Source organism: Aplosporella prunicola (genome assembly GCF_010093885.1).
Source record: "Aplosporella prunicola CBS 121167 unplaced genomic scaffold K452scaffold_47, whole genome shotgun sequence".
Lineage (NCBI taxonomy): Eukaryota > Fungi > Ascomycota > Dothideomycetes > Botryosphaeriales > Aplosporellaceae > Aplosporella > Aplosporella prunicola.
The window spans coordinates 56,541-78,843 of record NW_022983575.1 but is presented as its reverse complement, the minus strand read 5'-3'; the positions used below and the strand labels follow the sequence as shown (position 1 = coordinate 78,843).

Here is a 22,303-nt window from a genome sequence, read left to right as displayed (position 1 = left end):
TTGAAAAGACAGCCCAAAGGTGGCGCAGAGCGTCGTAACCAGGGTCAGCGTATTCGCGCTCGTACTCGGGTCAGTGCTCTTCCGAAGTACATTATACGCCGTCTCGCAAAGAGACAGTAAGACTGCACACAGCTTTCGGCCTCTCATTCCTTAATTGAACCTTTGTCGCAACAAGACAGCACATATTTTTGTATTTCTTGGAGATATTGCACCATAGCAACCCACTCACTTCAACGCCAGACTTCCACCATGGCCGGCCTCGACGGATTTATGCTTTACCACTACTCTCCCACAGTCGCGGGTGCAGTGATCTTCTGCATACTCTTCCTCGGCTCAACGGGGCTTCACGTCTACCAGATGGCCCGCACAAAGACGTGGTACATGACTGCGTTCTGCATCGGCAGCCTGCGTGCGTATTTCCTTACCACTAAGCACCAACAACCAACTAACGAATTTTTCAATGCAACAGTCGAGTTCATTGGCTTCGCTGCCCGCGCAGCATCTGGCAGAGAGAAATACGGCGAATGGACGCTGGGCCCCTACATCATACAGACTCTATTCATCCTGCTCGCGCCAGCTTTCCTGGCCGCGTCCATTTACATGATACTGGGCCGGGTCATTCTGCTCACGGATGGAGAGTCACACTCATTGGTCAAGCGGCGCTGGCTTACAAAGGCGTTTGTCACGGGCGACGTACTGTCGTTCCTGCTGCAAGGAACCGGTAAGGACACCGCCACAGCTCCAACCCCACAGATGCATGGAAACTGATACTGGGTTATTGCAACAGGCGGCGGTCTTATGTCCTCTGGCAGCAGTAACGCCGACGCTGTCAACATGGCGCAAAACATTGTCATTGGCGGCCTCGTCGTCCAGCTCGTCTTCTTCGGTTTCTTCATCATCGTCTCGGCGCTCTTCCACCGCCGCATGAGCCTCGTGCCTACGGCGCGTTCGCAACACCCTGACATCAAATGGCAGCAGTACCTTAGCTCACTGTACTTTATCAGCACGCTGATCATGGTGCGGTCGATTATGCGTGTTATTGAGTACGGCCAGGGCTTCAGCGGGTACATCATGACGCATGAGGCGTTCATCTACATCTTTGATGCGTTGCCCATGTTTGTGGCTGTGGCGTGGTTGAACTGGAAGCACCCGAGCGCGATTGGCGTGTTGTTGAGGAAATTTGAGTCTAGTGAGGGGCATTTGCCCCTGCAGCAGACGGTTAGTACTGTGTGATTGGAGGAGTTGAATTGAGAGAATAGGGGGTTCTTATATATAGAGAAGATTTGGAGTGTGAAGACGGATGGAGTGGGGATGAGGGTAATTTTCTTTTTCAGTTGTCTGCCCAAGAATAGAGTTGAAAGAGGATCAATTGGAGGATACCTAGGTATCCAAATTGCCACATACTGCTTGCATGACGTGAGTGAGTGAGTGAGTGAGTGAGTGAGTGAGAGTGACGGAGACGGGGAGGCGGGTGATCTCCGGTGCCACAGGGCATTCGCTCCGCCTCATCGTATCTGGAGACGCTTAGGCAACTGCAAGCTTCCCCTCTTCTTCTATCCCATGACAATGCCAGCATGCCTGTGCACCGTCCCACGCAACAGAAGGTCGAGAAGGAGATAGCCTCGAGGAGAACTCACCGCAAATCGCGGCTTGGCTGCCTCAATTGCAAGAGGCGAAGAATCAAGGTACTACTGATCTGGTGACTCTTTCAAACCGTCGCCCCCCTATTTCTTTCCCTCTTTCCGCTTCAATGCCAGTGCTTTTTCTTCTCACACGAATAGTGCGATGAGACGAAACCGTCGTGCTCAAACTGCGTTAGTCACTCAATCCACTGCAAGTACGCAGCCGCATCTCAACCAGCAACCACGAGGCCGATTGAGTCCGAGGCGGCGGCCGATCATGGCAGTCAACCCGATGCTCCCGTCGCCAGCCTGAATTTGACCGACCTGGAGCTGCTGCACAACTACTATGTGCGGACGAGCAAGACGTTCGGCGAAGCCAGCACCTTTATCTTCTGGGAGATTAACGCACCCCAAATCGGCTTCTCCTACCCCTTCGTGCTGCACCTAATCCTCGGCTTCTCGGCTCTGCACATAGCGCGCACTCTCTCAACTTCCCAAGCAGACCGGGAGCGCTACATTTTCCTTGCCGACCAGCACTACGGCGTTGCGATTGATGCCGTCACCGAACTTCTCCCCCGCATCAATACCACAAATGGGCACGCACTGTACCTCGCCGCCATGCTCATCTGTTTCTTCAGTTTCGCACGTGGCCCGCAGCCCGACGAGTTTATCGCCTTCTCTGCCCACGGCCCCGCCGAGTGGCTCGGCCTCTACAAGGGCATGCGCTTCGTGGTCGAGACATCAGGCAATGTGCTTTTTGAAGGTCCGCTCGCACCTATGCTGCGTGCAGCCAGACGTAGCCTCCCCAAAGGCTTGACACATAATGACGAGTGCCGTCCTGTCACTGACCCCGATGCCCCGTCTCTTCGTCCTGGCGAACACGAGCGAATGCAAGCTTTACGCCCACTGGTCGACGCGCCGAGTCCGTTCCGTGAGGCGTATCGCCTTGCGCTTGATAATCTCTCGTGCTGGTACACGCCCGGGTATCTGGACGGCTCCTCTTCTTCCGGCGGCAACAGTGATGATTGCACCGATGATGCCGGCGCCGGCTCGCGCTTACCGTTATTCTTCACATGGATTTACATCCTCCGCGATGACTTTGTGGCCTGTCTTCAGGCCAAAGAACCTATTGCGCTGATCGTTTTCGCGCATTTTGCCGTGCTGTTGCGGCGCTTCGACTCGTTATGGGTGCTGGCGGGATGGGCGCAGCATATCATATCTGGCATCTATGACTTCCTGGACGAAGGGTGGCGGGGTTGGCTGGCATGGCCGGCCGAGCAGATTGGATGGACTCAGGGGGAGAGGATGTGATGATTATGCAAAGTTGTTGCTCGTGTTCTTGGGTCTTGCAAAGCGGCCACGATTAATTCGAGGGCGCCGGGTCGCGAAGGCGCACAGCCACAGCGACTCCGGCGGACGAGCTAACGCACTCGCGCAAAACCACCGCGGACATGACGCTCCACCAAAATCAAGGACGCACCATCTAAGTCCACGCTCGCTGGTCTCGTCTCGCCACGCACCCATTGACGCAGCACCAGCGGCAAGACCATTCACTCCAGACGCTACAACCACAACTGCCACAATGGAAGACCCGCCTTTGGCCTCACTCTCTCTGACCCACGTCCATTACGTATGTCTTCCCTCCTCCGCATGCCCGCACACCAATGCTGATATGACCAGAACCCCAATGACCGGCTGTCATTCCTCTGCGCCTGGCTGGCACTCGTGCCGCAGGGATTGTGCATCGTGTACGCGACATTAGTCTGGTCGACACGCGAAGCGGAAGTCATAATGATGTTCGGCGGGCAGATGGCTTGCGAAGCGCTGAACTGGTGTCTAAAGCGGCTGATCAAAGAAGAGCGACCGAAGCGTGAGTAGCGCTGCAAGACCGGAGACGTGGGTACGAGGAGCTGACAGACCAACCCAACAGAAATGTACGGCAAAGGCTACGGCATGCCGTCGTCGCACGCGCAGTTCGTCACCTTCTTCAGCGTGTACCTGACGCTGTTCCTGCTGCTGCGGCACACGCCGCACCCGACGCACACGCACACGCCCACGACGTTCCTGCAGCGCCTGCTGCTGTCGGCCGCCGCGCTCGTGTCGGCCGCCGCCGTCGCCCATTCCCGCATCTACCTCACGTACCACACCCCCAAGCAGGTGCTGGTCGGCTGCGCGGCCGGCGCCGTGTTCGCTTTCGTCTGGTTCGCCGTCACGGCCTATGTGCGCCGCGCCGGCTGGGTCCAGTGGGGCTTGGACTCGGGGTTTTGCCGCGCCTTTAGGTGCAGGGATCTCGTTGTTGAGGAAGACCTTGTTGATGCTGGGTGGGCGAGGTGGGAGGACCGGTTGCGCCGGAGGGATAATGAGACCGGGAAGAAGGGGAGGTAGTGGTGCGTGTGGGTAAGTTGGACAAGACGAGAAGATACAATACGAGATGAGACGAGACGAGACGATGCTTGCTCATGATGTAGGATATATTTTTAGAAGAGACTGGTTTGGGACTGTATATAATAAACGTCCGGCATAAACACTACACCCTTCCCCGCCGGTAAATCGGCGGAATCGAGCCAATCTTACGGCTATCTTTTCCGCGCCACAGGTTCCAGAATGCCTTCCCGTCGGCAGCAACGCCTATACCACGGCCGGAGGTGTAGATATACCTATGGTTTACATTCCACGCCCTCATGAACTACTCCACCTAGCTACGAGCCCGGGTTCTGGGTCCGGCTAAGCACATACATATAGGGAGGGAGTGTTTTAATCTACTCTTAGAAGCATATAGGTACATACGCTTGCCGTATCTTTCGTGCGTGCGCGCCACATCATAGAAACGAAAGCGACGAATCGCTCCGAATCTAAACACTGTGGATATACATGAGACGATGCAGATCTAGCTTGTAATCGTCACTTGAGTTCACAATAATGTAGCATGGTTGTGACGAAAAGAGAGAAAATCGAATGTATCGTGGCGCACTATACCTCTAATAACAATGAAGAAGAACAGATGAAAAGATATTTCAATCGAGGTTCCTACCCTTCTTTCACTTCCTTTTCTCGCTCCTTCATCGCCAACCATACACTCCAGGATATCCCAAACTGAGTCATCAATCGTTCTCCCTGCGCCCCAATACAATTTCAACGCCACCCATGAGCCCCCATCGCTCAATCCCACCCACATCGCCATGAACAAACACCATACAACTCCCCTTCCCTTACTCACTCACTCACCCACCTCGCCCACTCACTTCCGCGGCAAATCCCGAAACACCATCTTAAAGATCTCCTTGCTCTTATACAGGTTCAACAGCCGCAGGCGCTCGTTGTCCAAATGCGCGCTGTCGCTCGCCTGTCCGCACGGCAGGTGCGCAGCCGGCGCGCCAAACTCCTTCTCCAGGAACCTGATGCTGGGGATGCTGCCGCCCTCGCGGATGTACAGCGGCTTGCGCAGCGGCGACGACTTGCTCGCGGTAGTGGCATCGTCCGAGGCGGTGGCGTCAGCGGTGTCGGCTTGTTCGGAGGGGGGCGTCGCGCTGCCCATGGCGAGCGTTGACGACGTGGTCGGGGAGGCGGCGTCGAAGACCGTAGCGCTGCTGTTGCCGGTGCCGTTGACGCTGCTGCTGCTGCTGTTGTTGTTTGCGGCGGTGCCTGCGGTGGTAGGGGTGCTAGTCCCGTTGTTGAGCAGCAGCTTCGGCGCGCCCAGCGAACTGCGTCGGCGGTGGTGCTTCTCCTCCGCGACGGGGCGCCACGCTTCCAAGATCGCCGCCTCCAGCGTCCGGTACATCTCGTTGTTGTAGTCGCCGAGCCAGGGCTCGGCCTGGTGGTCAATCGTAACCGTGAGCCTGTTCTTCGAGCCGATGTGCGCAAACTCTTGCGCCAGGAAGCTCGTCATCGCCGCCGCGACCTTCGACGCCTCCTGGTTTGGCACAAGACGGATCGAGAGTGACGCCTTCGCGAGCCGCGGGATGATGGTCGAGTTTTCGGGACCCGAAGTGTGGAAGTGGTGAATTGTGAGGGAGGCTTCGCGCCAGCGCCGGATGAGAGAGTTGGCAAGCTCTTCGGGGTCGCCGAGCTCGGGGTTCCGTTGGACTAGGGACTGCGTTATCTCGGCGTAGAGCCGCATTTCCTCTTCGCTCAGGGGCGGAATCGGGTCGTAGAAACCTGGGATCTCGATTCTGCCATGCGGCCCTGTTAGCTTGGCCAGCAGCATCACTAGGTCCTTCAGTGACTCGTCCAGGAGCGAGCTACCATCTACACCACTGTGGAGGTCGGGGTGCGGGCTCTCTATCTGCACGGTGGCATGGATGACACCACGGAGCCCGTAGGTCAGGCATGGGACATGGTCGTCTAGCCAGTAGCTGTTGGCGAGCAGGATCCAGTCGACATCACCGATCAGCTCCTTATTCTCCCGCACGGCTTCTGGGAAGCCTCGTGAGCCGGACTCTTCCTCGCCCTCTATCAAGAAGATGACGTCTGAGTCTAGAGCCTGTTGCTCAAGAAGCTCGGCCACGGCGAAAATTGCTGCCATGATCGGGCCCTTGTTGTCTGAGGTACCGCGACCGTACAGATAGCCGTCAATGCCTTCCATGGTGAAAGGGTCAACTATCCATTTTCCGTCTTCGTTTTCCGCAGCAATGACATCGTAATGGCCGTAAAACAAAATTTTCTTCCGCTCCTCTCTCGTTGCTGGGTTACCTCTGAACTTCGCAAAGATCACGGGGTTGAACGGATCCTGCGTGTTGAGCATTTCGGTCGTGGCACCGAACCCTTTGAACACTGAGCGCAAGTACGACGCGCCGCGCCGGCAGTCCGCCTTGTAGCGTGGGCTCGAGGACACTGTACGGTATGACACGAAGCGCGAAAGGAATTCAATGAGCTGTTCGTTGCTGGTGGCGTTTGGCTTCGGGGCTGTCAGCGAGCAGTCGCGGACGTCCCAGACAGCAATGGTCGCATCGTTGCCGCCAGTGACATAGATGGGCCTGTTGTTGTAGACAGTGAAAGTTGAAGCAAGAACGAGTCCTTCGTGAGCAGTGAACTTCGCAACGGTCTCATACTGGCGATTGAGTTTTTGAATGGTGCCTCTGTCGCCGGCGCCGAACAGAAATCCGCCGCCTAGGGACAGAGCAAGGACATCGCCAACCTGAGTCTTCAGGCTCCGCACGAGCTGCTTGGTCTCTAGATCCCAGACGTTGATCTCGCCGTTCGGGCGACCTGCATAAAGAAACGTGCCTTCCAAGACGATTGACTGCACGGGGATTCCCTCTTCCCTGCCATCGTCCAGCTGATGAAGCTCGCGGATGGCACCGCCGGCCTCTTCGTCCAGTCTCCAGAGCTTGATAATTCCGTCTCCACCGCCCGAGACTAGAACCTCCTTATCGGGAAAGCCCGCCACCTGTCCGCTGGCTAGCAGCATGCAGTACACGTAGCCATAGTGGGCGAACTGGCGAATATACTGCTTGTCAAGCTCCAGCACCTGACCCCCCGTGGCGTCGCGGGGTCTGTCCAAAGCCGGTTCTGGCCTCGGGGTGCGGATGCCACCTGGACCAAGCGAGTCGAAGAAGCGATCCTCGCGCAACAAAGGGTGGGCGGTGGGTTTGGGTTGAGGGCGCTCATCTTTCTCCTTCAAGTCATACCATTGTATGCTGGTGTTCTGGGCGCCGAGATAGACGGTTCGGAGGGTGGGGGAGTATGACACGCAGAAGATGTCGCCCACATCGTAGGCCGAGTAGATGGAGTAGACCCTGGTAAACGAGCGGGCATTCCAGACCTGGGCGAGCGATGCATGATGAGTGGAGAGAGCGGGAAATTTCGGCGGCGCAGGAGACTCACGTTGACGATCCGGTCGCCGGAACTCGAAAAGAGCAATTGCTCGTCAGCAGACAGACACAAGCCGAGAACGCTGCCACGGTGACCTTCGATGACGGCAATGCGTCCGTATGTCTCGAGGCCGTAGACCAGGATCTCACCGCCTTCGGTGCCGGCAAAGATGAGTTCGGAGGAGACGGCGAGGGCGAGGATGGACTTGTCATGCCTCATGCGATGGAAGAGGCCGGGCGTGACCAGGTGCTTCGGGTGCGAAGCCATGGTGGTTCGTCCTTCAACGTGCGCCATGGCCGCCGTTTCATGCTGGCCGGCGAGAGGGTCTGACTCTGCCAAAGGCGTCAGCGCGCGGCGACAAGCGGCGGTGAGAACTCCACACGGCGGGTCGGCCCGATCTGAGCGCGCGCCCAACTCACGATTCTGCCTCCGATGAAACGCGTCTCCGCACCTCTTGGTACTTCTGGAAAGCTTCGAGAGGAAGACGCTACGCCCTACTGAGCTGCATCCGGCAAAGCCCACCGATTGGATCAGGTCAGGCCGTTGCCGCTCTAGGCGCCGCGATGATGTCTGCTGCTGCAACTCGCGGGGGATGTAGCTGTCTTCTTCTTCGACCTCTCCCACTCCCCCTCCGTCCATCTTTGGCAGCATGTACGGCATAATAGTCCTATGACGAGATGGTGCTTGGCTATGGCGACATCAAGCCGCGCCCTCCCTCTCAATAAAAAGGAGTCGATTCTTGCTTTTTTCAGGCGAGGTTGGCGACCTGGACATCCTGCAGCAAGAACGGCAGCTGAGGGTGGTTGACGAGACAAGGAGACACACACACAGACACAGACACACAAGGACAGGTGCCTGAGGCTGAGGAAAGGAGATGGGTGCTTGCAGGGCTAACGTCGACAGCCGGCAGGGGCGTGTAACACAGTATGGCAATGCGGACGATTATTCGCTGAGCTATATTTACGGGGCATGGGGGGTGGACGATGAAACGCAGCAAGCAAACAGGCGTGTCTGGCGATCTCGGGCGGCTGCTGTGTCTTTTTGCGGGCTTTCATGGTGGTGATGTTTGCTGATGAGCGTGGCGGAGCAGTGGGTTCAAAGACTCACGCGAGCAGTGAGAGCGAGGCACAGAGACACGAGAGGGAAGCAGGTTGCGCTGGAGATTGACTGTCCGCTGACATCAGGACTCGCGATCTCACTGCAGCTCCAACGCATGCTCGAGCAACCCCTCCCCTCCCCCTCCAAGCGCCGACATTGGTCCCCCGCCCTAGCGAGGGGCGCCCGACCACCGACGTGCTGCCACGACGCTCACCGACCTCTCGTCCGCTCTTCTCTTCCGCCCTCCCCGACACCAGCCCGCCGTGGCACCGCTGTCTGGCACCACATGCTGCACCCGGCGCCGCCTTCCCCAGCCGCCATGCAAGATACCTGAAATCCATGTCAACGGCCTGTTAAGCCTCCGCTCTCTCCCCTTGCCCTTGCTTCTGCTCTAAATAACTCACCCGCCGCTGTCGCTACCCGCAAGCATACCAAGCTCGAAAATACCAGTCCTGCCCCACCACCAAACAACCCTGCCGCAGCAGCTTCTCGTTTCACCACTTCGACGCCATCGTTGCACCTGCAGCAGCTGGGACTCCCGGCTAGTACCTCTTAATCATGGTCAATGCCGCCCTTGGCCAGACAATCACTGTTGTGAACAAGTCGGGCAAGGTTGTCAGCACTGTAAGACTCACTCCATTTGTCCTGTGAAGCCGTCTGATGCTGACCTGTTTCCAGAGCAAGCACCTCGTCAACGTCTTCAAAGAAGCAAAGTCGGCTTACCGTGAGCGCAAGGCCGAAATCAAGGCTGTACGCGATGCCGAGATAGAAGAGAAGCGGGCCCAGCGCGCTCTGGAAGACTTCCACATCGACGACGATGACACCAAGTCGCGGCGCTCGCACAAATCGCGGTCTCGCCGCAGCATTGCACCACTGAAGCGCGGTTACACCGATAGCTGGATGGCCGACGAACAAGCTGGAAAGCCCGTGGAGTCGCCGATTCGCGAGGAGGCTAACGATGCCCATCGGAACCAGCTCGTGCGCCGATATACCGAAGGTCCAATGTCCCTTTTCAGCAAGAAGAAATCCAAGGAGGATGACATCGACATGGACCTTGCCTACGGAGAGCTGCCCCCTCCCATGCCTGAGCAACGCTCGGACGAAGAGCAGGAGCTTCGGGACAAGATGAACAGCCTGACCCGCATCTTGGACGAGGCTCAATGCGTCCATTACTCAGTCACTACCATGATTGACAGTCTGCAAAAGAACCCCGACGCACTAGCTGCGGTAGCGCTCACTCTGGCGGAGATCAGCAATTTGGTTGCTAAGATGGGCCCTGGAGTTTTGAGCGTGCTCAAGGTTAGCTTCCCCGCTGTCGTCGCCTTGCTCGCCAGTCCTACTTTCATGATTGCCGCCGGCGTCGGTGTTGGAGTGACAATCGTTGCGCTTGGCGGCTATAAGATCATCAAGAAGATGACAGAGACGCCGGCAGAGCCTGCGCTTCCAGCCGGTGGCGAAGTGAAGGCCATCGAGCAGGTCCAGGAGGAGGAGCCGGTTTTGGACGAGCTGCAGCCGCCAGAGCTCAGCCGGATCGAGAGATGGCGCCGTGGCATAGCGGACGTAGCAGCTGACAGCATTGGGACCAGCGTCGACGGTGAGCTGGTCACGCCGGAAGCTGCTCAGTATTACATCAAGGAGGGTGTCTTGAAGGAAGACGACCTCAAGTCGAGGAGATCGTCGCGGATCAAGAGATCCAAGTCCGTTGCGTCGGGCAAGACTCAAAAGACGCATAGGACCTCCAAGACGGAAAAGTCACAGAAGCCTGAGAAGACGGAGAAGGCCAAGAAGAAGAAAGAGCCTTCCGGCATTCGCATGCTGTTTTCCACCCACTAGCGGATTGGTTGGTCTACCTCATTTTGGAGTTTTGGCGGCTGGCATTCAAGCGTTTTCGCATGATTTATCTTTTAGACGTATCTGCATCGGCTGCACGGTTGATTACTCTACTACATAGTTGTTTTTCTTTGCGGATACCCCGCAGTGTTTTTCTTCCTGGAATTTCGGGCTTCGGAGGGAACCTCACGAGTTGCACGATCAATACAACCATTATCAAACACCCAGCTATGAATGATTGAAGAAGCTGCAGGAGTGATTACATGTGACGCGGAGCACGTGACGCGGCTAGCTCCAACTTTTTCGAGCGGCATCATCGTCAGTCAGACTCGCCATCCAAACCCCAACGCCGTGACCGGTCCGCCACCAACCAACCTCTCCGCCGGCACTTCCGCTTCTCCTCGTGTGCCACTGCCATTCGACCGCACTTTTTTCTTCTTCGCGCACGCATTCCGCTACCCGCACCATCCATTCGGCTTTGCTCGGCCCCGTCGCAGTAACAACCTAATACCTTTCTTCCACGATGGATCACTCAAGAGACCCTTGCCCGTGGGTGGCTCTGTCCGACTTTGGTGGCGCTTTCTGTATGGGTGTACGTTTCTCCCGTTTCATTCCCTTTCCACTGTCGTCCGCTCAGAGGCTAACGTGACTTTATTGATAGGCCATCGGTGGTGCAGGTACGCTTTAGACCCTTGCCTTGCCCTCGTCTCATCGGCCTCGAATGGCCGTGGACCCCTAAGACCTTCTCAAAAACGCGTTCTTAGCGCCGTGGATACAAGGCTTACGATAATCTACAGTATGGCACGGCGTCAAGGGCTTCCGCAACTCGCCCTACGGTGAACGCAGAATTGGCGGTACGTGATCCTCTTCCATCTCCTCCTCTCCCTCATGACACACGCAGATACTGACGCGCGGTTCGACGAATAGCGATCACGGCGATAAAGGCGCGGGCGCCTATCCTGGGCGGTAACTTCGGCGCGTGGGGTGGGCTGTTCTCGACCTTCGACTGCGCGGTCAAGGGCGTGCGCAAGAAGGAGGACCCGTGGAACGCCATCATTGCGGGCTTCTTCACTGGCGGCTCGCTCGCGGTGCGCGGCGGTGCAAAGGCTGTGCGCAACGGCGCCATTGGCTGCGCCATCCTGCTCGCTGTTATCGAGGGTGTCGGTATCGGCTTCCAGCGCATGCTGGCTGAGAACTCGCGTCTCGATATGCAGCCGCCTCCGCCGCCTAACGTCGGCCCCCAGGCGGCTGTCGCGTAGGGGTTGCTGCTCGAGATGGGCCTGACGGCGTCGTGAGGCGGGGTTAATCGTGGCGGCGCTGTTGTTAATATTGCGGGGGGCCGCAGTTGATGATTACGCTCGAGGGACACGGTAGCTCGGGGAGACGGGCAGCGGAGAAGCAGCAGCGACGATGAAACGTCGGCAGCAGAAAAGAAGAGGGTCCCTGGTCTCGCGCGCGGGAGGTTGAGCGAACGAGACGGCGAGGAACTGGAGTGTGCAAAGACAACAAAAAAAAAAGAACGCGTCCCGCAACCCACCCCATCTCCATTCCCTGCGAGCGGCAATCATCAGCAGCGATGTCTGCGCGGCAATGGCGCTAACGACTCCACGTACCTACCTGTTTGCGCCAGACAACAAACGACGGACCAAAAAAATAAACGACAACCACGACTACGATGCACCGTATAATCCCCGTAGACCTTTGGCCCGCCACTGGAATGAACGACCACGCCGCCCCGTCGATCGCCGACCACGTCAACACCGATACGCTGCTTGCCTCGCTGCCCGGCCCCTTCCTTGAGCGCGCGTCCACCACACAATTCTGCACACATAACGCACAACCCAATCTACATCACGCACACACAACTCACATACCCTAAAAAAGAAACTGAAAACGAAAAAAGAAAAAAGCAAAAGCATACCACTCCACTTCACCATTTTTGTTCCACCATCCCATGACTGATTGAACTGATCTCCCCCCGGCGCGCGCGTGCGCGTGCGCGTTGTCACACGCATGCATACGAGTGTACACGCGTACGTGTGAATGGGTGTAGGCGTGTATTGTAAGATAGACCCGACGAGACGAGGACGATGGAAGCGGAGTGAGGCGAAAGACGCAAAAAAGGGGGATGGAGGAGAAAGCAGAAAGCAGAAAGCAGAGAGAAGAAGCGCCAGCTCGTCCCATTGCCACGACCATCACCACCATCCTCACTCACAGCTAGGCGTTTTTGCGTTCTTCTTATTGCTGTTGATGTTGGCACATCCCATCTCCGCCTCTACTGTTGTTGTCCTCCATTTTTTGCGCTGCGGCGGAGGTTTTTGTGTGTCTTGGGCATTTTCATTTTCCCTATTAGGCGTATATAGGTCCGCATTGTACTCTTACTCGAAACTACCTCCACACCGGCATAAATCTAAATATTTTAAACTGAATCTTTCTTTTTCTTAACTGCTTAGTAAACATGATGATGGTGAATGAGTAGTGGCAAATGAAACGGAGCCGCAAAACCCGAGGCTAAACAAAACCAAGCCAGCCCACTCCAAACTTTAAATCTGCATTTTGAGGTTTTGATGATGAACATCATCACCGTTTGCGGGAGTTGATGGTGGCGATTATCATCGTTTTTACATTTCTCCACCTCAAAGCCAACGCAACCCAAGCTTCAATTCTGCATTTTGTGATTTTGATGATGAACATCATCACCGACGACTCTTTGGAATAGTGATGATCATCACATCACCATCGACTTCACTGAATGATGATGATGATGAGCATCACCACCAACTTCTCTGAATGAAGATGAGGCGCATCACCACTGGCTTCTCTGAATCATACTGAGAAGCATCACCATGTAGTGATGAATATAGGTGTAGAACAGAAATGGTAAGCGTTAGATTTAGCGCCAACGAATATGAAGGCGATGAAGATAGTGAAGAGCATCAGATTGATGTTGTTACCAAGTTAATAACGACACCCAGCATATCGGCCGTTAGTTTGTGTTATGTATATAGGCGGTCCTCTCTCCCCACTTCATCCACTCGTCCGTTCCAATCTGGGGTATATGTTATGTACCAAGCCGTATTTCCATCCACCTAGCCCTTCCTTCACTACCACCGCTACCACTACCGCTATTGCCATTGCTCTGGCATCTGTACGTATCTTTCTCTCTTCCCGTGAATGAAGTAATAGCAAGTAACCCCTTTGGATAACATGAGCATGCGAAAAGAAAGAAAACAAAAAGTGAAGGTAATATATAAACAGAAGAGAAGGCAAGAAAAGAGCGCCCGAACTGCGCCAGCAGGCCGAGTGCCGAAAGAAAAGAGCAACGTGCAGATAGATGAGTAGGTGCAAATATGTCGGTAGCGAGGTAGGTAAGGACGTAAGCAATATTGATCCCGCATCATCCTTCACAGATTCCCAATTACGACCATGAACCTCAGTAGCCCATCGCCCTTCTTCCTCGAGCCACGCTCCTTCCACGCCGCAGCGCCTGCTCTATTACCACCATCATTGTCACCCCCGTCACCTTCACCAGAAGGCGGCATGCCATCCACATCGCCTCCCGCCGACGTTGCAGCACCACCAGCCGCGCCTGCTGCCGTCCCTGCCGTCGCATCATCCAGCATCAGCGTGCTGCTCTTCCAGCCCCAGCTCTGGCTGAAATTGAACTTGTCGGGCGCCGACTCATACACCGAGAGCAAGCGTCCGCCCTTCGACGGCGAGTAGATCTTGAAGTACGTCTTGATAGTCGGGCGGCCATCGATGTAAGGGGGGATGGTCGGTCGCTCTGTTTTCGTGGTCCCGGACTCCGAGTACTTGGAGGAGGACATGTCGTTCAGGTTTGAAGTGGAATCTGAAGCCGCGTTGTTGCCCCGCAGCATAGGTGCCGCCTCGTCCGAGGAACCCCCATCCGACTCGTCATCGCTTGAGTCTGAAAACTGAGGGCGCATCCAGTCGGGCATGTTGGTCGTGAAGACGGGCTCCTCGCGGCGTCGGGGCTGTGGTGCGAAGTTGTCTGACATCACGCTGATGTCCGGATCACCGCTGCTGCTGGCGTTGTCATCCTCGGGGCCCACACCGATCATAGCCGTTGCGATTTGCTGAGCGCGTCGGCTGCGGCTGCCACGCCGTCTGTGAATTTGGCTTCCGCTACGGAGCAGCATGTCGCGTTCTAATTGTCCTATGCGCTCGTCGACCGAGGCTGCAGAAAATCCGGTCGAGTTGGTGCCAATGCTGTCATCGGTAGCGTATTCTTTGGCACGGTGGAGGTACACTCCGAGCTGAGGGTTCTTGGCCGAGCGAACCTTTTGGATATAAATGTTCCACAGCGAGCCGGCGTAGAAGACTGTACGCGAGTAGACGCGTTTCTTCTCTTTTAGCAGGCGCGGATTAGGAAATTCGGCAGCAAAGCGGAACGGTGGGAAGTTAGTGTAGGAGACGCCCTTGCCTCTAAACGGAGATGTGTTGTCCCTGCCGGCGGAGCCTGGCCGTAGAGGCGTTGGTATGCGATCAGCGTCTGGTGAAATGGTGAAATCAGTCGCCCACTGCGCGTCGGCCGGCTGAAGCGTCGCAGATAGGCGCGAAGCATGTCGTGGAGAGGAGCTGGTGGTCGTGACAACGGGCTCAGCTGCACCGCCCATGACAATGTTGCAGTCAGTAGACGGAATCCAAAACTTGCGCGGTTTGCCGTTTGCATCCCAGCTGCCAGAGTCCATCTCCTCATCATCGCTTTCAATCGCGTTGCCGTTAGAGGCAGGCGCTTTGCCCTTGCCAGACGTTGCTGCCGACGCCTCAATCCTGTGAGGCTGTTCAGGCTCAGCTGTTTGACTCAATCCAAGCTCCATGTCCTGCGGGTCAGCGGCCGTGACCTTTTGGCGGAGCTCCATCTGCATCCAGAGAGCATTCGTGGTGGTCCTTTCGGACACTATGGGTAAGTTGAAAACGTCGCGGGCTTGGCGAATGTACTGCAGCTCCTCAAAGTCAAGGTGAATATAGTGAATGCCTTCTTCGAGCAAGACAAGAAGTGGCTCGATCTCGTGGTGAGTGTACAGTGAAATCCAGCATTCTTGCTCGTTCTGGGATTGACGGGACAGTCCAGTGGTAATGGCATTCTGTCGGTAAACCGAGTCGAACCGTACAGCCATCAGCGCAAGAGTGTCTGGGGCTTTGACGCCGCGGACCTTGGTCGACTTGATAATGCCCAGCTCTACAGCCACTTTCTTGAGACGCCTGTCCAGCAGGCATTTGGCAAGGGCCCATCTTTCCCACTCCCCATGCACGTAAAAGCCGTCGCCACCGACGATTTCACGCACAATTTCGCCGGGAATCTCGTCCCAGTTCCTCAGCGTCATCTCGCAACCGTCCCTGCAGAGCATTGCTTTGGCGGATGCCAAGACCCTTTGACCCGCGCGACCATAGTATTGAATGGTCACGAGCTTGATGAGAGGACCGAGATTGTCGGGATGCATGCGCCGCATGATAGAATCGATGCTAGAGTCAACGAGGTCTTGCATGTCCAGCCAGCACGCCGTCGCAAAGAGACCCAGACACTCGGCATCTTCCTCGTCAGAGATGTCGCATCCATAAAGGCGTTTGAGAGTCAGTTCAAAGGCGTTCTGAGTGATGCATGCGTCTATCTCTTCGGGATGCAGGGTGATCTCCTTCGAGTGGCTCTCGAGCCAAGGGCCTGACAGGGCTGAGCTGAAAAAAGGAGCCTGGTCGAGGACCAGGCGATGTAACTTGTAGCTCTTGCCAAAAGCGCAAACAGTGATGTCCGAGTGCCGGCCATCGAGCAGACCTCGCTGGTAAAGGTGGACGCCGACCGAGCCCAGGGCCATGGCGGGTTGAGCTGACAGCGTTAGCTAGGTTGAAGACGTAGGTAAACTGCGCTAGGGCGTGTTTATACCTAGAGGTCTGATCTGGTTGTAAGATGACATACGTGACGTGTTAGGCGAGGGGCCAGCAAATAGCTTGTTAAGCGTGGTCAGATTCTGAAACTCGCGCCTGTCGGCAGACCGCGACGACTCTACGGGGGTGGTAGGGTCGTCGACATCCTTTTCGGCGCGGGAGATGGGCGGACGGCGCGAGGAGGCGGGCGAAGGGTCGGCTCGGTGCGAAGCGGGCGTGATGGTGAGGGCCGAGGTGATGCTACGGGTTGCTCGCGGGCGTGGACGCTGTGCGCGAGGCGGGGGCGAATCAACGGCGGGGCCAGAGGAAAATAGCGAATTTAAGGCGGTGGCGGCGCTCGGAGCATAGATGGGCAACGAGGCCCGGGGCGAGAGGGCGGGAGCATGAGCAGTAGAGGATGACTGCTCGTGCAGGGCAGGTGCGTCGAGGTTTAAGTTGGACAGCAGGTGGTGGAAGTTGCTGGCGTCTCCATCCATGACACTAACTTAGCTGGTGGGTGTATAGAGGCACTAGAGGCGGCGAAAGTGGAGAAGAAGCAGCACATGTGAGGGAAAGACGGAAGAGAAATGCAGACAGCTGGTGGTTTTGCTGGGGATGACGTTGAAGCTGCGCGTGATCGGCGGGCTGAGAGAGAAACGGGAGCAAGGGAAGTAGTGGGCTGTGGCCCCGCAGAGCACAGTAGCCGTGCTTGAGCGGCATGCGATACCTTGTCGCGGAAGTGCTTTTTTCTGGGGGGACACCTGTGCGGCGCGTGTGCTTGGAGGGTTCAGGCGTCCCTCAGGCCCTTTATTTTTTTTGTTATTTTGGGAGCTGGAGTAGGTAAGCCGTCGCCGTCATTCGCCGCTCGCTCCTGACTCGTGCCACACCGCCCGTCCCGATTCGGAAGGCTGTTATCGTCGCTTTGCACCATGTCGTACCACCAAGCTTCTTTCCCTTCTTTCCCTTCTTTCCTCCTCTTCCTCTTCGCTCGCTTCAGCAGTGATGGCGGCTTCCCTCTTTTCACCTCTGGGGCGCGTGGCCACTCCGCGTCTGCTGTCGCGCGCCTGCTTCTTCCCAGGCTCTACTACCACCACTCCTGCCATTCTCGCCGCCGTCCGATGGAACTCGACCGGACCCAAGCCCAAGTCGCCTCTGGGTGCTCTTGCCGACACTATCACTCGCGTCCCCAAGTCTCCTGCCCCGCTGCAACCCGGCTTCGCGCCCATCAAGCCCACCACCTCCGCCAAGTCCGACCCCAAGTCCGACCCCGTCTACGAATCCACTTCCGATGCCCACTCCTCCAGCTTCCCCAAAGTCAGTGACAAAAAGGTTGGCTACTGGCTGCTTGGCAGTGCTCTCAGCGTCTTTGGCATTGTCGTATGGGGTGGCCTCACCCGCCTGACAGAGTCTGGGTAAATAATTGCCTCCGCCCCTTCCCGTGCCTTCCCTTCCTGACCCCCGCCCAGTCTCAGCATCACCGAATGGCGTCCCGTAACCGGTTCCTTTTACCCCATGACCCAGGAGGCCTGGGACGAAGAGTTCTCCAAGTACCGTGCCTCGCCCGAGTTCGCCCTCCTCAACCCGCGCATGACCCTCGACGAGTTCAAGAAGATTTACTTTATGGAATGGTCGCATCGTCTCTGGGGCCGCTTCATTGGCGTCTCCTTCCTGCTGCCCACCATCTACTTCATCGCCCGTAAGCGCGTGACTAAATCCATGGCATTGAAACTCGTCGGCATCTGTGGCATGATTGGCTTCCAAGGCTTCATCGGCTGGTGGATGGTCGCTAGCGGCCTGAAAGACGACCTGTTTGCGCCTGGTAGCCACCCCCGTGTGTCCCAGTATCGTCTGACTGCCCATCTGGGTGCTGCTTTTGTTGTCTACTCTGCCATGCTTCTCTCTGGTCTCTCCATCCTACGCGAACACCGCTGGCTCAAAGACCCTGCCGCCGCAACCAAGCTCATCCAGGAACTTAGCAACAGCCGTCTCCGCACTTTCAAGCGCCTTGTAACTGCTCTGTCTGCTCTCGTCTTCGTCACGGCCATGTCCGGCGCTTTGGTTGCTGGTCTCGACGCCGGTCTCATTTACAATGAGTTCCCTTGGATGGGTCTGGGCCTGACTCCTCCCAAGAAAGAACTCTTTGACCCCTTCTACAGCCACACTCCCGACCAATCTGACCTTTGGTGGCGCAACATGCTGGAGAACCCATCGCTGGTGCAGCTGGACCACCGCTGTCTGGCCGTCACCACCTTCACTGCCATCATCGGTCTCTTCGCCTTTGCGCGCTACAACACGCGCCTCCGCGCCGCGTTGCCCCGCCCCGCGAAGAAGGGTCTCACCGGTGTCGTACACATCGCGTGGATGCAGGTCGCGCTTGGTATCAGCACACTCATCTACATGGTCCCCACACACCTAGCCGCGACGCACCAGGCCGGCAGCCTCGCGCTACTGAGCATGTCACTCATCCTCTGGAGCAGGCTGCGCACGCCGCGCGGGTTGGTCAAGATGGTCAATACTAAGGCGGCAGCAGGCCCGAGGGCTGCAAGCAGGGTCACTAGGCCGCAGTCAGCGCCGTCAAAGGCTGCGATTGCGGCTGCTTAGTGAGAATGATGGGTGAGCATGTGATTGCTTACTTGCTTGTGTAAACAGACGAACATGACTGAATGACGCGCCGGTAGAGCGTCTGTATATGGCTTCGGCCTGCTCCTTGTATCGCCCTCTTCTCTGTACTATAAAACAAAAGTTAAAATTGTCCAATTGCAAATATGGCCTAGCGCCGACGCCGAGACCAGTTTGGGTCTGGAGGCGAAGAACTCTCTTCTCACTTCACGTCGCTTCGCCATGCGCTGCTGCTGCAGAAGAAGGTTCTAGCAACACTGCTAACGCATCCCTCCATTGACGATTGCATAGCCACAGGGATGGATTTATTTCGTCAAGGGTGCGTTTAAGGCCCGCAGCATGACTACACTGTGGCACTGACTGATGGGTATCTCGCCTCGCAGATTGGAAAACAAGGGATGGTTGGGAATGGATGTGCTGGGCATGGGAAAGATTTCGTCGTGAAGGAAGCGAATCAGAAGACATGAGAAAAATCGAATGAAATAGGGTGATACTGTGGCCCACGAGGACACAAGAAAGTCGGGCTTCACGTGTGTGCCGTGAAGTTGTTGTTTTGATGGTCTCGTGATCGACATCCCCTCGTTCTTCCCATTTCCAGGGTGGAGCGTTGGTGCCCCGGTCAACACCAGCTGCAGCCCATCAGCGACAACGCCATGCGTTACGCCTCCAATAGCGCCGTTAAAGCGGCAGCAGCGAGTAGCACTCGTCCAAAGTCCACCACAGCCGCCAACCTCGACCCTACCGCAGCCTAAAGGGATAGCAACGCGGATATCCCGCAATATGTCATTGGTACCGTATGGCCCGGCTGAATCGCGGCAAATCGTCTTGTAAGTGACGCAGCTATCTACAGCTACCTACCACCCTCCACCTCCTCTCTGTTGAATAAGTGACAGTTAACGTATCATGTAGACGCCATGGATCTGCTGTTGTTGTCTACGACCAGCGCTCGAAGCAGCTCTCTCTGCGCTCTGCGCCTCACGCCTCTGGACTCGAGCTGGCCGACCCCGACTGTCCCTACTGCCATCGACCCCTGCGCGAGCAGACGCGCCACCAAAGTGACGCCGGAGGAAACGATGAAGAGCTACCGGAGACCGGGTTCGTGAACCCCGAATACTTTCGTATGCTGCATCACAGCACGCCTACCTCGACGGCATCTTCTCGCGAACCGTCGCCGCGCCGAAGACTCGACCAACGAACGCTGCGCCATACTTCCGGCAGTTCAGAATTGCACCCGCCCCCTGGCGCCGAGTTCGTCGCGAGCGCTCCTGCTTCGTCCGCATCGCCCCATGGCATCTCCTCGACCGCTTTCAGCCAAAACTACTTCAAAACATTCTTCGAGGAGGAGCGCGAGCTTGGTAGGGGTGGGAAGGGTGTCGTGCTTTTGGTCAAACATGTACTGGATGGTGTTTCCCTTGGGCAATTCGCGTGTAAGCGCGTACCCGTGGGCGACGATCACGAGTGGTTAAAGAAGGTTTTGGTCGAAGTCCAGCTCCTCCAGAACCTCTCCCACCAGAACCTCGTTTCATACAGACATGTTTGGCTGGAAGACTACCAAATCAACTCATTTAGTCCCAGCGTTCCTTGCGCCTTCATCCTTCAACAGTATTGCAACGCTGGTGATCTTCATCATTATGTCCTCAATCCGGCAAAGGAGTCCATAACCGCGCAACAACTCAAAGACCGAATGCGACGTAGGTCGAAAGGACAAGCCGAGCGGCCTCTCCATCTCAATGAACCCCGGCGTATGCAATTTGAGGAAATCTTCTCATTCTTTAAAGACATCACCGCAGGTTTACATCACCTGCATGCGAATGGATACATCCACCGTGATCTGAAGCCTCACAACTGCCTCCTACACACCGTGGGAGGCAAAACGAGAGTACTTGTCAGCGATTTCGGCGAGGTTCAAGTCGTGAACGTTGCGCGAAACTCAACAGGCTCCACTGGAACAATCTCATATTGTGCGCCGGAAGTTCTTCGACGGGAAACCACTGGGGCGTTCGGCAACTTCACGACCAAATCGGATGTCTTTTCGCTAGGCATGATCGTCTACTTTATGTGTTTCGGAGGCCTCCCTTACAAGAACGCCGATGACTTGCACGAAGAAAATGAGGATTTGGATCAGCTAAGGGCGGAGATTTCGCAGTGGATTGGGTTCGAAGATGCGCGCCGAGTCCGATCGGACCTCCCCGACAAGCTGTACTGGTTCCTAAAGCGGCTACTTTCGATGGACCCGAACGAGCGACCGACTACTGAGCAGATCCTGCAGGGCATCGGGGCAGCGTCTGGCCTGGAAGAGGTCAATGGGTTCGGATCAGCATCCATTTTTGAGGATATCCGTCCCCGGATTTCCCCAGCAGACTCGCCTTCCCCAGGGCCGGGGATGATGGGGGCTAGAAAGCAGTCGACAGGGCTTATCCGCCCTCCAACCCTCCGACCACGGCAAGCAACTGCTGAAGAGTATAGGTCGCCCAGTCCGCCGGTCAGCAGAAAACCTGCCCTCAGCCGGTCTTCAACTCCCCCGGAGTCGACAGTCGTGTTGCGGGCGAGAAAGGTTGAGCATCACTCGCCGTCCCCGCCTCCGGAGGCACTGAGTCCGACACCACGTCTTGCGCTGCCTCCGCCTTCAACATTGTCCTTACGACTGCACCATATTTTCTCAAGTCCCCTCACCATAGGCGCTGGCAAACTCGCGATATTCCTCGTAAAAGTGCTTTCAGTTTCCCGGCCATGTTCCCCCTTCGCCGCAAACCCATGGGTTGCATACCCTCTCCTTACCCTTGCAGCGTTTGATTTTGCGCTGGTGGGGTTTTCGCCAGCAGGCTTCCACGCAGGATGGGTCCTCTCGCTCGTGCTCATGACTATCCACTTTTTAGTGACTGGGGCGGCCTTGCGGTGGGATGGCCTGTGTTTGCAAAAATTGCCGGTCTGGCAAGATTTTTCTTCTTGATGGGCATCCTTGAGCGCGAATTTCCGCTGCCCAGGCGCTCCCGCCAACTAGGAGTTTTTTCTCTTTGCGGCGTTGTAGATTAGCTCGCATTAGTAATCGAAAGATCGACATTCAACATTCATGCAGCGGTATCTCCCTAGTTATCGCTTCTGCAATTGCCAGCAAGTGGCCGTCTTTTACGTGGACAGCCAAGTGCACCCCAGAGCGTACGAGTGATGGCCTTTGGCAGTAGATATTCCATATAAAATCATACATTCCAAGAGGTCTTGTTGGCCCTGCCTTAAAAGTTAACCCCACTATCACAACATCCACCAACTTCCAAGGTAGAGGTTGTAGGCCTTACATAAATCGCTCGACGGGCGATAAGACGCTGCGACTGAACGGCGCCGCCAGCGATCCTAGCTTCTCTGTAGGCGAGCAGAGCCGGCCGCAGAGTCCTAGCTCCCTTGACCCATGTCGTCGACCATCCGTGAGAGTAAGACAAAGCAAA

The 22,303-nt window shown here is 56.4% G+C and overlaps 9 protein-coding genes across 9 annotated transcripts; 7 read left to right on the top strand and 2 right to left on the bottom strand.

Annotated features, from left to right (window-relative positions):
• Positions 1 to 270: 270 nt before the first annotated feature.
• K452DRAFT_279964 (uncharacterized protein) lies at positions 271 to 1,375 on the top strand (the record flags this gene model as incomplete). The annotated part of the gene is made up of 3 exons (XM_033539437.1): positions 271 to 409; positions 470 to 721; positions 788 to 1,375. The coding sequence occupies 3 exons, from the start codon at positions 271 to 273 to the stop codon at positions 1,231 to 1,233; spliced, it is 837 nt and encodes a 278-aa protein (XP_033392191.1). The 3' UTR covers positions 1,234 to 1,375.
• A 199-nt stretch (positions 1,376 to 1,574) lies between these two features.
• K452DRAFT_313167 (uncharacterized protein) lies at positions 1,575 to 2,933 on the top strand (the record flags this gene model as incomplete). The annotated part of the gene is made up of 2 exons (XM_033543633.1): positions 1,575 to 1,685; positions 1,782 to 2,933. 2 exons carry the CDS (start codon positions 1,575 to 1,577, stop codon positions 2,931 to 2,933), a joined length of 1,263 nt encoding a protein of 420 aa, XP_033392190.1.
• Positions 2,934 to 3,204: 271 nt separating this feature from the next.
• Positions 3,205 to 4,007, top strand: K452DRAFT_302744 (uncharacterized protein; the record flags this gene model as incomplete). Its single annotated transcript, XM_033542631.1, has 3 exons — positions 3,205 to 3,252; positions 3,303 to 3,492; positions 3,553 to 4,007. The coding sequence occupies 3 exons, from the start codon at positions 3,205 to 3,207 to the stop codon at positions 4,005 to 4,007; spliced, it is 693 nt and encodes a 230-aa protein (XP_033392189.1).
• Positions 4,008 to 4,860: 853 nt separating this feature from the next.
• K452DRAFT_329695 (uncharacterized protein) lies at positions 4,861 to 7,727 on the bottom strand (the record flags this gene model as incomplete). The annotated part of the gene is made up of 2 exons (XM_033545071.1): positions 4,861 to 7,383; positions 7,446 to 7,727. The coding sequence occupies 2 exons, from the start codon at positions 7,725 to 7,727 to the stop codon at positions 4,861 to 4,863; spliced, it is 2,805 nt and encodes a 934-aa protein (XP_033392188.1).
• Positions 7,728 to 8,718: 991 nt separating this feature from the next.
• Positions 8,719 to 10,588, top strand: K452DRAFT_259072 (uncharacterized protein). Its single transcript, XM_033538484.1, has 2 exons — positions 8,719 to 9,155; positions 9,210 to 10,588. The coding sequence occupies exons 1-2, from the start codon at positions 9,090 to 9,092 to the stop codon at positions 10,362 to 10,364; spliced, it is 1,221 nt and encodes a 406-aa protein (XP_033392187.1). The 5' UTR covers positions 8,719 to 9,089; the 3' UTR covers positions 10,365 to 10,588.
• A 296-nt stretch (positions 10,589 to 10,884) lies between these two features.
• On the top strand, positions 10,885 to 11,620 carry K452DRAFT_329692 (uncharacterized protein; the record flags this gene model as incomplete). The annotated part of the gene is made up of 4 exons (XM_033545070.1): positions 10,885 to 10,953; positions 11,023 to 11,038; positions 11,159 to 11,215; positions 11,289 to 11,620. The coding sequence occupies 4 exons, from the start codon at positions 10,885 to 10,887 to the stop codon at positions 11,618 to 11,620; spliced, it is 474 nt and encodes a 157-aa protein (XP_033392186.1).
• Positions 11,621 to 13,765: 2,145 nt separating this feature from the next.
• On the bottom strand, positions 13,766 to 16,741 carry K452DRAFT_237455 (uncharacterized protein; the record flags this gene model as incomplete). Its single annotated transcript, XM_033537590.1, has 2 exons — positions 13,766 to 16,206; positions 16,264 to 16,741. The coding sequence occupies 2 exons, from the start codon at positions 16,739 to 16,741 to the stop codon at positions 13,766 to 13,768; spliced, it is 2,919 nt and encodes a 972-aa protein (XP_033392185.1).
• A 505-nt stretch (positions 16,742 to 17,246) lies between these two features.
• K452DRAFT_237439 (uncharacterized protein) lies at positions 17,247 to 18,845 on the top strand (the record flags this gene model as incomplete). Its single annotated transcript, XM_033537589.1, has 2 exons — positions 17,247 to 17,656; positions 17,711 to 18,845. The coding sequence occupies 2 exons, from the start codon at positions 17,247 to 17,249 to the stop codon at positions 18,843 to 18,845; spliced, it is 1,545 nt and encodes a 514-aa protein (XP_033392184.1).
• A 658-nt stretch (positions 18,846 to 19,503) lies between these two features.
• On the top strand, positions 19,504 to 21,922 carry K452DRAFT_279942 (uncharacterized protein). The gene is made up of 2 exons (XM_033539436.1): positions 19,504 to 19,690; positions 19,773 to 21,922. The coding sequence occupies exons 1-2, from the start codon at positions 19,644 to 19,646 to the stop codon at positions 21,811 to 21,813; spliced, it is 2,088 nt and encodes a 695-aa protein (XP_033392183.1). The 5' UTR covers positions 19,504 to 19,643; the 3' UTR covers positions 21,814 to 21,922.
• The last annotated feature ends 381 nt before the right edge of the window (positions 21,923 to 22,303 follow it).

Bases quoted from the DNA above. Each gene is read 5' to 3' on its own strand.
- K452DRAFT_279942 (XM_033539436.1), top strand. From the start codon at position 19,644: ATGTCATTGGTACCGTATGGCCCGGCTGAATCGCGGCAAATCGTCTT. The intron at 19,691-19,772 runs GTAAGTGACGCA...CGTATCATGTAG, and splicing joins GAATCGCGGCAAATCGTCTT to ACGCCATGGATCTGCTGTTG.
- K452DRAFT_259072 (XM_033538484.1), top strand. From the start codon at position 9,090: ATGGTCAATGCCGCCCTTGGCCAGACAATCACTGTTGTGAACAAGTCG. The intron at 9,156-9,209 runs GTAAGACTCACT...ACCTGTTTCCAG, and splicing joins CGGGCAAGGTTGTCAGCACT to AGCAAGCACCTCGTCAACGT.